Source organism: Dermatophagoides farinae, chromosome 6 (genome assembly GCF_024713945.1).
Source record: "Dermatophagoides farinae isolate YC_2012a chromosome 6, ASM2471394v1, whole genome shotgun sequence".
Lineage (NCBI taxonomy): Eukaryota > Metazoa > Arthropoda > Arachnida > Sarcoptiformes > Pyroglyphidae > Dermatophagoides > Dermatophagoides farinae.
Genome location: NC_134682.1, coordinates 1,764,555 through 1,777,077, shown reverse-complemented (window position 1 = coordinate 1,777,077; position 12,523 = coordinate 1,764,555). Strand labels below are relative to the sequence as shown.

The following is a 12,523-nucleotide window of genomic DNA, read 5'->3' as shown; positions in this document are numbered from 1 at the left end:
CAAAAATGAATTGACAAATCAATTCAACTAATCAATGGATCAATTCAACACTAAGAATCAATTGATGATTACGCCTTTATGGAAAAAAAAATCTTTTGCCAAAGCTTTATTTGAAACTAAAAAATACAATGTTCCAACTGAACATCTTTGTATCATAAAGTCAGATGTTCTTATGAACAAAGTTGCCGAAAATTAAATGAACTGGTGAACAAATCTAATTGTGACTTAGTTCCAAAAGTTCGTGAAAAACATTCACCCTATGTTTACCAAAAAAGATCTTCCTGATATGATTTTAAACCAAAATGATGAAATTCGTCAAGTAATTTATGATCCAAAGGAATTGTTCAAAATTATATTTGTTAAAAATGATTGAAACATGCAATTGCCCGGGCTACACCGAATTGTGGTAATTGTGAATAAGCAATGGAAAAATCTTTATTGGTTACTGTTGAATAATTGAACACAGCACAATTAGGTAATTTATGAACGGAGTAAATAAATGAAACAACAAAGGGGGGGGGGTGGGGGGGGGGGGGGGGGGGGGGGGTGTGGGGTGGGGGGGGTGGGGGGGGGGGGGGGGGGGGGGGGGGGGGGTGGGGGGGGGGGGGGGGGGGGGGGGGGGGGGGGTGGGTGGGTTGGGGGGGGTGGGGTGGGGGGGGGGCGACTTAACTTATTTTAATTCTAAACTCAAACTTATATACACCACCAACAATCAATAATTACATTAAACATTTTCTATTCAACAATTATATTTACAACAGTTACAATGTCTATACTATTTTAAATTATGTCTCAGTTACCCAATGCTATTGATGCCTTTGTTTTGGAAAAAATGATTTAGAAATGAACAAGTGTGTGTCAAATGTGGTGGCCCAAATCATTTTAGTGCTAAATGTCTTCAATCGTCATTCTCTTGCATAAATTGTAAATGGAAGAATCCATCAAAACTAATGGGTAGCAACAAATCATAATGCATTAAGCAAATCATGTCCAACTAATTGTGTTTTAACAAATAATATGAAAAAATGAATCGTTTATGGAAATAATTTCAAGATTGCAATTTTTCAGATTAAATAATTATTTTTTATTGGTTTTTCATTGAATATTATAGATTATCAATAATATAGATAGATAGATGATTAAATAATTCAATAATTTGTAACAGTCGTTTTATATAATTCCCGGTTTGGTCGGGTATCCGGGCTTCTGAAGGGGTTATTTTCTGTTTACAAAGTTTATCCATCCTAATTCAAAAAGAAAAAATTGTCTAAGTTCGCGCCAACAAATTTTCCAAACTATCATGTTTGTCACAACCAAGTTAATATTGTTGGCTCAGTTGCAAGCTAATCGAATGGTCATTATGGCCTCGAGACATTTTACCCTTTCACCTTTCAAAATGTAAGCTATGCTCCGCCTTGTAAAATGGTTGTTTAACTTTAACAGTGCATTTTGATGGTTATCAAAATGAACAAACATGCTTGCAAGCATTTTGCTTGACGGTTGGAAAAAATATTTTACATTTGGTCTTTGTGCAAAAATGCTCGTTTTTTTCTCAAGCTTCGTCACTCGTCTTGTTCATTTTTGATTGCTGATTTCGGACAATTTTTGGTGAAATGATCATGAAATTTTATCGGGTTATAATGATTATTTGGTATTGACTTTGTTCCATCACAAATGTTAACCAATATTTCGGGTATGTCTCATTTTATGATATTTCACTAACTTTCCATTTCTAGTTTTACTGATTTCTCATTGACATGAGAAAAATCCATAGCTATTTGGTAAGTTTGGATATTATACTTGATTGATAACGTTTTGTTTTTTAGATTTGTTTCTGAAATTCGATTTTTCATCATGTTAGTTATTGATTTGGCGGTTTCAATCTTCAGTGGCATCAGATTCAAGAAAAGCTCGGTAATGTTCAAATTTAAGTTAGGAATAGGATAGGACAGGCTAGGTTTAGGAACATGATCTGAGCTTTTTCCTATTGGATTTGATGCTAGTTGAAGTTTTGAAACCAATGAAACAATTGACAAACATGATTAATTTTCGAAGATTCACGAAATGAAACACATAGTTGAAAGTGGTAATGGTAAGCAAATGAATGAATTGATTGAACGAAAAAACTAATATTTATTTCCATTTAGGTGAACATTTTGGAAATTGAATCTGGAATCAAGCCAGTTGGAGAAATCAGAGATCATGGTATGTAAATTGTTCAATTGATTACCCAAACTAACAACTATTTTCTTGACTCGTTTTCTAGATTCATTTTGGAAATGGAAAACTGAATGCCCATTACGATAGATTTTTATTTACATGGTATGTGATTCTTGATTGAAATGATTGAAATAACTAACGAATTTCTTTATTTAAGATCGACAACTAGTCTTGGATCATAAAGATTGGATTGGCGGACATATGCTCATGGTCATTGGTTAATTTATAAATGGATCACTATGGACAAGACAAAAATTGGATCATGTTTAATTTTTTTTTTTAATTATTGTCATTGCTTTATTGATTTAATATTAATTTTGAATAAAATTTTTTAATCCTAATATGGGGGTAAAATTAATGAAGTGAATGGGGGGCAAAATGAATTCAAATTTGGAGGGTAAACTGCAGGGTTTCAAAAAATTCAAAGCGTTCATATACAATGTTACATAAGCTGCAAGTTTGCAGGGTAAAGTGCAGGGTAACCAAAAATGCAAATTTGGAGGGCATATAAACTGCAAATTTGCAGTTTAAGTTACATTGTATATGAACGGCCCCTTCATTGCAGGGTAAACTGCAAATTTGCATTTTTGGTTACCTTGCAGGGTACCCTGCTTACTTTTGGCTCTGTGTATATATATACTGTAGAATCAGATTGAAAAAAATGTTTAATTAGATTTCTTTTTTATTGCTGATTATAAATGTCAAAAACTTGTGTTAAATACCAACAAATTAGCTATAACCAACAATGTCTAACAATGGATATTCACATAATGATCGTTGTCAAGCAATTCTTTCTGAATTTAATCATATTGAAAATCGTTTTATAGAAGTTGATAATTCATTATTATCGAATCATTATGGATACAATGAACGTATTGATCACGAATATCAGCGAATAAATAAAACTGTTTCAAATACAAATCAATCGATAACAATGGAATGTTCCACACAGGTAATTTGGTTAGCAAACATTTGTTGATTATTGTAATACATGATTTTTTTCATTCGATTCATCTAGACAACAGATACTATGATTAGTAATATTCAAATGATCTTGTCCAAGTTGGAACAAATAGAATCTAAATTGAACAATTGTTCAGAACAAATAGAATCGTTGAGAAATGATTTCAATAACTATCAACAGCAACATTCATCACCTTATTGTCAAGATCGACAAACATCTACTACAATGAATAATGTATCTATCGAGTCTGGAGATAGTGCGATCAATAACGATGATGATTTACAAATGACGGATGATCAGAAATTTCTTTGTCCAAAATGTCCATTCGAATTCCCTACAAAATACACTCTTAATAGACATTTAAGAACACATGTTCCTGGTCGAGCATATGTTTGTGGAATTTGTGGCAATAGATTTAAATTAAAATCAGAACTTAAACAACATCATCGCACACATTCAAATTTAAAACCTTACAAATGTTCTCGATGTAATTACGCAACGATACGAAAATCGGATCTTAAAAGACATCTTGTCACACATTCGGTTAAAAAATCATCAAATTCATTTAAATGTGATCATTGTGATTACATAAGTCAAAGAAAATCAGATCTTGCCAGACATAAAAGACGTAAACACCCATCAAATGAGCCAATAAGCGAATCTAATTCTTCAACAACAATTTCGAATAATGTATCAATTAATCGTATCCATACTGACGATAAAAAATCATCATATAAATGTGATATTTGTTCAAAATGTTTCAAACTGAAATCGAGATTTAATCGCCATAAAATTACACATACAGATGAATGGCCATTTAATTGTACCAATTGTAGTGAAAGATTTAGACGTAAAGATCATCTTAATAATCATATAAAACGAAAACATCTTTAAATGATGATAGATTATGGTGATGATGATTTAATAAGTGTTCTATGATCAATAGATATGATATGATTGAATTTTTTATAATTTCTTTTCTCATAAATTTAAATAAAATAACATCAGATGGCAGTTGTGTATCATGACAACGAATTTGTTGATCAACTTTCAATGTATGAACAAAAAAATGATGGGCCGCTATTATTAAAATTAGTGACACAAAAGATATAAACACACTGCATGTATCACATTTACATACAAAATAAACGAATATGGCGCTCACTCACTCATTGAATTGAAAGAACATATATATAACGAGCGAAATATACATTTGGTTAATAAATTTTATTTTACCGCTTTAATTATTGTTCTTCTTTCAAATAACGATTTGAATGAATGAAATCAATTTATCCCAATCAATTGAATAATCACAAGCGACAAATTAACATCAATTATCATCATGGAAGTTCCAATCGAATTTGAATCAACAACACAGCCAACCACATCAACATCAACGATATTGGTGGCAACAAATTCGATAAATGATACTGAATCAATTGTAATGGATCTATTACCATCATCGGCATCACAACCAGAATCAGAAACTAATGAACATATAATTATTGATACAGCAGTTACAGATCCAACATCAATTCAGGTAAAAGATTCTGCTGAAATTGCAACCATTTCGAATACAATAGAGATTCCACCGGCACTCATGTTGGATTATGGTGAAACATTAACATTTACTGGTGAATATATGGAAAGTGATGATGGACAAATAATTGCAACATTTCAAAATGAAAGAGGTGAAAAAACTCAAATAATTGTACAAAGATCAAATGTTCCCATTGAGAACAGTACCGCTGAATTATTGATTGCTGCAAATGACAATGTTCATCAATTAGAAACGATTAATACGTTAAATGTAGCTATTGATCCAACTTTTACAGAATTGCCTTCAAATAGCCACAGTGAAGCAATTGTTGTTATTGATCAAAATCAATTTCCGATTGATAATGTCCCAAAACAAGATGTTGTTCCTACTACAAGTGTAGTAGTGCCGGAAGTTAAATCAATTGTCGAAGAAGTTTCAAAATCAACGACAGTAAAGGAAAATATTGAAACAAAAATCGAAAATGAATCCATTTTGACGCCAACAAAAGCTACAACCGAATCAATATTAATCGGAGACAAAATTGAAAATGTAGAAGGTGAAAAAATGCCAGAATCTTCTTCGAAAGCAACAATAATTGTAAACAATGATAAAGATCTCAAAAGTATTGACAATAATAAAATTTCAGCACATACGTTGGCATTATCTCCATCGCCGACAAAAACGGCTACAATTTTAAAATCGGAACCTCAAATAAATAAAAAAGCAACTATTTCAGTGAATAAATCAAAAAAGCTGACAAATGAAAGTTTATTGAGACATACTACATTTAATCAGACGAATCAATTGTCTAAATCCTTAAAAACATATAGCAGATCAAATATTGTCTGGTTGAACATACCGGAAAATAAAGAACAGACAAAAACTACAGAGGAAACTAAATTAACCACAACAATCGAGATTTCTAGTGATAATCCGGATGATAATGGATCGTCAAAAATGTGGTATCCACGGACAATAAAAACCAAAGAGCTTCCAACACTACCATCAACAGCTAAATTGAATCAAATTCAAACATCAAGCAAAATTGGCGGTGAAATTGTTAATAAAAATATCATTAATAATAAAATATCGGATAAGGTTAAAATTACAATGAATAATGATGGTAAAGGCATAATATCGGTCAATTTTACTAATAAGGCCGCAATAAAAAGCGGATCGATTGATTTTCAACAAAATGCAAATAAAGATAGTGTTACAAACGATGATAATCAAGAGCCTATGAAAACACAAACCAGATCTATGAGACCACACAATGATTTACGATCGACAAATCAAAAACAAAAACAACAACAGGATCAATCATCATCAACGCCATTACAACAACCAAAGAAAAGGGTCTCTTATCGTAATCTACCATCACCGGTTAATAATCTTTCTAAAGATGTTGATGTTCCCCCCATTGATGACACTCAAAAATCGATTCAAGACAATAAATCAACAAAATCTATACCCACTACTCCACGTGCTCCGATCACCGAGGTTCCGAAAAATGTTGTCAATTTTAAACGAAAAGATCGTCGTTCAAGCCAAGATTATTGTGATTATCAAATTGGAGAAAAACATTTGAAAATATCTATTCGAATGCAACCGGAATGTCGTGATGAACCACTTTCAAATGCATTGGCTTGCGATATTTGTGATTATAAAACACAAATTGTCGCTGCATTTCAATCACATAAGAATTGGTGTGCAAATTTTCGATCACATCCGAAACATTCTATTTTATCGCCATCTAAAACTGTTCAAAATTCTACATCAACAATAAAAAATAACAACGAGGAATCAATCAAACCATCTGCATCATCATCAAGTCAAAATGGTGGTAGTGGTAGATTATTGAGAAAACGTAAAGCACCTGAAATTGATGATATTAATGAAAAGAATAAATTAGAAGAAAAAATTGAAAATAATGACCACAATGGAATTGATCCAATCGATGAAAATGATCATACTTCTATGAATCATGACCAATCAGATGATGTAAAAAATGTCAACAATGGTGAAACCGAACAGGAAGAGGAAAATGTTGAAGAAGAAGAAGAAGAAGATGAAGAGGATGAGGAAGATGAAGAAGTGAAAAAACTTGACGGCTTTTCCATCAAAGATATTGTTTGGGTAGAAGTGAAAAGAAGATCCGGTTTATGGCCAGCATTAATTATCGATATATCGATGAATGATCGAAAATTGGTATTAAGAGCTATAGATTATAGTGGAAAAAATACTAGGTTTGTGATATTAATATTACATTATTAATGGTCATTCTAATGTCTGTTATTTTTGGAATTGATTCACAGTTTTAAAATGACAACCAAATCGGTTGTATCGCATGATCGTTCAGTGGTGAATAAATTTCTTAAAAATCATCCAAACGAATCTCGTACCGTACAAAAAGTTGAACAATATCTTCGAAAACGAGCATTGGAAGATGAGATAAATCCGATGGAATTTTTCTTTGAATCAAATACGATGATAAATTCAATGGCTAAACCTAATGAAACTTCACAAACAAGTAGTGGTATCAATAAGAATACATCGATTTCGATTGATGGTACCCTTATATATCAATTTATCAAAGATGGCTCAGTTGATTCATTTTTACGATCGATCCATCAAGGTAAGGTACAGAATAGTCGACATAAAAAATTTTTCGAAAAACAACAACATGAACAAATTGAAACCAATGTTACTGGTGAAGAGGGACAACATCATTTTGGACCTATAAAAGATGAAGATCAACAATATGAACTATTTATTCATCTATCAAAATTATATGAAGATTGTTTAAACAAAAATAAACAAGATAAATCTGATGAAATGATTGGACGATATATTTATTCTGTTTGGATACCTGAGGTAATGTATTATTTTTCTTAAATTCTTTTTTTTTTGATTAATAATCATTCCGTTTCTTTTTAAATCTCAAAATAGGCTATAATCAAAGCAATCAGCAAAAAATATCAAGTAGACTTGAAAAAAGCAGGACAATTATTCGATGAAGAATGTTTTGCATCCATGCAAAATTCATACCGTAATAGTATAGTCGATTAGAATGTTTTGAAGATTCATCTATTCAGTTTTTTTTTCATCATTAATTTCATTATATTCTATCACACAAACACAAACACACATACATGACATTTGTTTTTTTTTTTGGTCGCAGTCTTTTTGTTCTCAAAAAAATATTTATTCCTTTCTTTGTTTGAATTATCCATATATAACAATTTTAATCAATGAAAACACACACATACAATTATCAATCAAGTTTCATATATTCACATTATACACCATTGTTTGTATTTTATCATCATTATATTTTCGACATTAAATTTTCATTTTAATTTTAATTTTTTTTTTTTGAAAAAATATCCACTTATTCATTCATATTATCTTGTATTGATCATCGAATCGATTATCAAATTTTATTATTAAATGAAATAATAAAATTAATCAATTAATTAATCAAACTGTTCATAGATTCCATGACTGAATGGAAAAAAATTGTAAACAATATTTTTCTATTCATTTGGAAAAAAATTTGTTCTTTTTCTTGATACAAGGAACAAAAAAAATTTGTCACGATAAATTATGATGATATCGTTATGATAAATAAATATTATATTGTAGAACGTTCTTTTTTTCTATGTATTATATTGATCATTTCTATGATTATTGGTGTTGTCATAAATTATGTTTGTAATTCTTGGTGGTTGTCTTAGTCAATTATCATCTAGATTCAATCAAAAAATTCTTCGATTATCATCTGTATCGATAATCAGAAATCATTTCAGTATGGAAACCGCCAACAAAACCAAAATTGCTGTCATCCAATTGACATCAAAACAGAATAAGGATGATAATTTTCAGATTGCAGAAAAATTAATCAAATCCGCTAAAGATGAAGGTGCACGGATGGCTTTTCTACCTGAATGTTTCGATATGGTTTGTCCAAGTAAAAAACTTACAATGGAAAATGGTGAACCGATTAATGGACCGACTGTGCAACGATATCAGGAATTGGCCAAAAATTTGAATATGTGGTTATCATTAGGAGGTCTACACGAAAAAGGTCCAGAATCCGAAGACAAACGTTTGTTCAATGCTCATATCATTCTTGATAAAGATGGTCAAATTGTTTCGATATATCGAAAAATTCATCTATTCAATTTGGATATTCCAGGTACTAGACTTGTTGAATCGGAATTTTCTCGACCAGGAACTGAAGTTATAAAACCACCGGTAACACCTTGTGGTCGACTTGGCATGGGTATCTGTTACGATGTCCGTTTTCCCGAATTTGCCATTTCTTTGGCTAAAGCTGGAGCCGATATTCTTAGCTATCCATCTTCGTTTACAGTACCAACTGGTAAGGCACATTGGGAAATATTGCTCAGATCTCGTGCAATTGAAACTCAATGTTATGTTGTTGCTGCGGCTCAAGTTGGAGCCCATAATGAAAAACGAAAATCGTATGGCCATGCCATGATCGTCGATCCTTGGGGTAAGATTTTGGCCGAAATTAACGATGAAAAACCAGGTTATGCTCTAGCTGAAATCGATTTCGATTATCTGAAAGAAGTTCGTCAACGATTACCCGTTTGGACTGATAGAAAACCCGAACTATATGGCTATATTCGTCCGGCTTATGCTGAACCAATTGATTTGACAACAAATTCAAAGCAACCCAGTCTAGGTGCTGAAGATTTTAAATTTGGTGAAAATGCAATCGTCAAAACACATCAGATATTTGCCAAGACATTTTATTCGGTTGGTTTCATCAATCATCGGCCAGTGTTACCGGGACATGTTCTTGTATCACCATTACGACCAGTCACAAAACGATTATCCGAGCTTAACAATGATGAAATATTTGATTTGTTTCAATTGGTACAGAAAGTACAGAAAGCAATCGAAACCATTTATCAGGCAGAAGCATCAACGATAGCCATTCAGGATGGAAAAGATGCCGGACAATCGATTGAACATTTACACGTACATATACTTCCACGGAAAAAAACTGATTTCGGTGGCAATGTTGATAAAATTTATCAACAACTTGAACAACATGATGAATTGGATAATCCATTCAATCTACGTTTATTGACCAACGATGAAATGAATCAACAATGTAAAGTTTTGCGAAGTTATTTCTAAATGAAATGAAATTAAAATTATTGTTATGACAATTGTTTCTACAATAAAAACAAACAAACAAACAAAATTCAATTAAAAAATGTTTTTTTTTAATTTTACAAACTATAATGATTCAATATAACAATAAGAATTTGGACTATATATATAATTATAATGAGTGATGATGAGACCATAAAGAAAATTTTTGTCGACAAATATCGACCTGTTTCAATATCTGTCGTATTCGTTGTCGAAGTATGTTGAAATTTTTAACAGGCATCAAATGGTTAGAATTTTTAATCGGTTCAATGGCAAAACGATCAAAATAATTTTGTAATAATTTAGCAAATTGATTCGGTTTCATTGTTGAAATTTTCTCCAAATTCAATATCGTTTGACGTCGAAACACACAAAGACCATCGAGTAATGATCGATGTAGATGTTCATATCGTTTTAACAATCGATATCCATGAAATAGGCCAGATTCATTATCAATGAATACAAGTTTATGATCATTGAAATTTTGTTGCAATAAATTATGAACAGGATTCTCCATCATTTGTGGATTCCAATTTTCATTGATCATATTGTTGATCATACGATCAGTATTACCAGTCAAATAATCCAATATAATCAAATCAGACCATTGGACTAGTTCATGAATTTGTTGATTAGATGTTAAATTCAAATCTTCCGGAACTGGATATAAACGTTTTGGTTTTGAACGAAATTGTAATGGAATTAATGTTGGTTTTAGATCAACTAAATATTTAGTCAATACAATTGTTTTATTTGTCTCCCATCGTGCTTGATCATGTAGAATTTTTGCTACTGATTTCCAACGATTAAAATTCACTTTTGATTGATTATTATCATCATTGTCATTGAATGTGATCAAAGTTGTTGGTATTACATTCGAAATTTGTAGAATACGTGCCAATAAAAATGAATAATATTCACCTAAAATTTGTTCATTATTACGACGATAACGTGCACAGATTTTTTCACCACTATCAGTGATTAACATTCGATTTTGCATCCGACCACAACCATATTCAATTTGAATGAATCGAGATTCAGATAGCCGATCAATCCATTGATCAATTTCATTGTCATAGCTTTTCAGTGGATCAATAGAACGATCAATGTGTGATGTCCAAAAAACACGATCTTCAATCAATGATGAAATGACGATGTTTGTCGAATCAACAACAACAACAATTAGCAATAACAATTGAAACAATAATAAAAACATTGATGATGATGTAATTATCACAGAATTTTTCAAATTAATACGTTCGATCATCATCATTGTGATCAATAAAAAAAAAATTTTTCAAAAAAAAAAAAAAATGAAAATTTCAATCAACAAAACTTGAATAATAATAATTTCATCATTATTTTCTTTTAATGATTCACACATATATCATTATTATGAATGAAAATTTTCTAAAAAAAAAACACCAAAATCAGTCTTCAGTTCGTTCAGTTCTTCATTCGACGATTCAAATAATCAAAATGACCAATTGCCAAAAAAAAAGTTAGCACCTTTTTTCCATTCGGCTCTGTGTGTGTGTATATTATACATGCATATATGGGTTTTGGTTATTTTCGATTCATTCATTCAATTTATACTACTATAACTATCACTATCTATTCTAGCCATCTATATCTCTTGCTTTTCATTCTTTTCATTGATCTGAACAAATTTTTTTTTTATTTTTCTTCGTTCATATTCGTCTTTTTTTTCCACCTGACAGAAGATTTATTCTCAAAATATATTTGTTTGTCGTTTGTATGGACAAATCTTGTTGTTGTTGTTGCTGTTGTTGTTGGTTATTTTCGTAATTTCGTAATGCTGTTTACATTGGTTAGTGTAAGACCAAGAAAGAGAGAGAACGAGAGTATGATGATCATGATCGTCCGAACACCACACACACACAGACACAGTGTTATAAAGAAAAAACCTAACACTTGCGCTTATTTTTTTGTTTTGTTTTGTTTTGTTTGGGAATTAAAGCCAGTCCGTCTTTATTCATTGATTTTCCCTTACCAATTTGATTTGATATTGAATGAAAAAAAAATTGGGAAAAAAAAGTTTCTTTTCAAATTCAAAAAACGCGAGATCGATTCATTTTTGCAGCTGAGATGATCATCGTCAAACGTCTACTAACGACGTTGTTGATGATTTTTCGTTCTCTGGTTTTTTTTTTCTCATTCACTATCACCACAGTTGGTTTTCCCATCGTTCTTTTGATTTTTAATTCGTCTTTTTCTTCTTTTTTTTGCATATTATGTTTTCGAAACGCGCAGGTAGATTTTTTTATTCATTTTGACTTTGATCTATTGCCATCATCATAATACCTTTTGCTGCGCGGTTCATTTCAGTTTGGCTTTCAAGTTTTTGGTTTAAGGTTATTCAACAACAAAAAAAAACAACAACCATTGAACACCTTTCGTTTGGTTGGATTTTTTATTTTTTATTTTTTTGGCCTATCGGAATGTTGAATAAAAATTGGTTTGGTGACCATTTTATACTAAACAAATTTTTTTTTCTCTTTTCATTTCAATTTTATTTTGATTTTCAATACACATGAATGTGGATGGGGGTCATATGTGAAACGATTTTTTTTTGTGTTCATTCACAT

At 31.2% G+C, this 12,523-nt stretch overlaps 4 protein-coding genes and 1 long non-coding RNA gene across 6 annotated transcripts; 4 read left to right on the top strand and 1 right to left on the bottom strand.

Annotated features, from left to right (window-relative positions):
• Positions 1-1,063: 1,063 nt before the first annotated feature.
• Positions 1,064-2,561, top strand: LOC124493422 (uncharacterized). Of its 2 annotated transcripts, XR_012832289.1 has the most exons (5): positions 1,064-1,693; positions 1,827-2,092; positions 2,148-2,205; positions 2,267-2,322; positions 2,378-2,561. It is a non-coding gene; the product is annotated as an uncharacterized LOC124493422 (long non-coding RNA). The 2 variants fall into 2 exon arrangements; XR_006959137.2 differs by having other exon boundaries at positions 1,064-2,092.
• Positions 2,562-2,849: 288 nt separating this feature from the next.
• LOC124494017 (uncharacterized) lies at positions 2,850-4,212 on the top strand. The gene is made up of 2 exons (XM_047057151.2): positions 2,850-3,172; positions 3,239-4,212. The coding sequence occupies exons 1-2, from the start codon at positions 2,966-2,968 to the stop codon at positions 4,076-4,078; spliced, it is 1,047 nt and encodes a 348-aa protein (XP_046913107.2). The 5' UTR covers positions 2,850-2,965; the 3' UTR covers positions 4,079-4,212.
• A 96-nt stretch (positions 4,213-4,308) lies between these two features.
• On the top strand, positions 4,309-8,209 carry LOC124494011 (uncharacterized). Its single transcript, XM_047057145.2, has 3 exons — positions 4,309-6,970; positions 7,040-7,598; positions 7,674-8,209. Exons 1-3 carry the CDS (start codon positions 4,527-4,529, stop codon positions 7,791-7,793), a joined length of 3,123 nt encoding a protein of 1,040 aa, XP_046913101.2. The 5' UTR covers positions 4,309-4,526; the 3' UTR covers positions 7,794-8,209.
• Positions 8,210-8,286: 77 nt separating this feature from the next.
• On the bottom strand, positions 8,287-11,012 carry fj (four-jointed box kinase). The gene has a single exon (XM_047056709.2). It carries the CDS (start codon positions 10,912-10,914, stop codon positions 10,045-10,047), a length of 870 nt encoding a protein of 289 aa, XP_046912665.2. The 5' UTR covers positions 10,915-11,012; the 3' UTR covers positions 8,287-10,044.
• Positions 8,433-9,963, top strand: NitFhit (ntrilase and fragile histidine triad fusion protein NitFhit). The gene has a single exon (XM_047057150.2). It carries the CDS (start codon positions 8,433-8,435, stop codon positions 9,894-9,896), a length of 1,464 nt encoding a protein of 487 aa, XP_046913106.2. The 3' UTR covers positions 9,897-9,963.
• Positions 11,013-12,523: the final 1,511 nt, after the last annotated feature.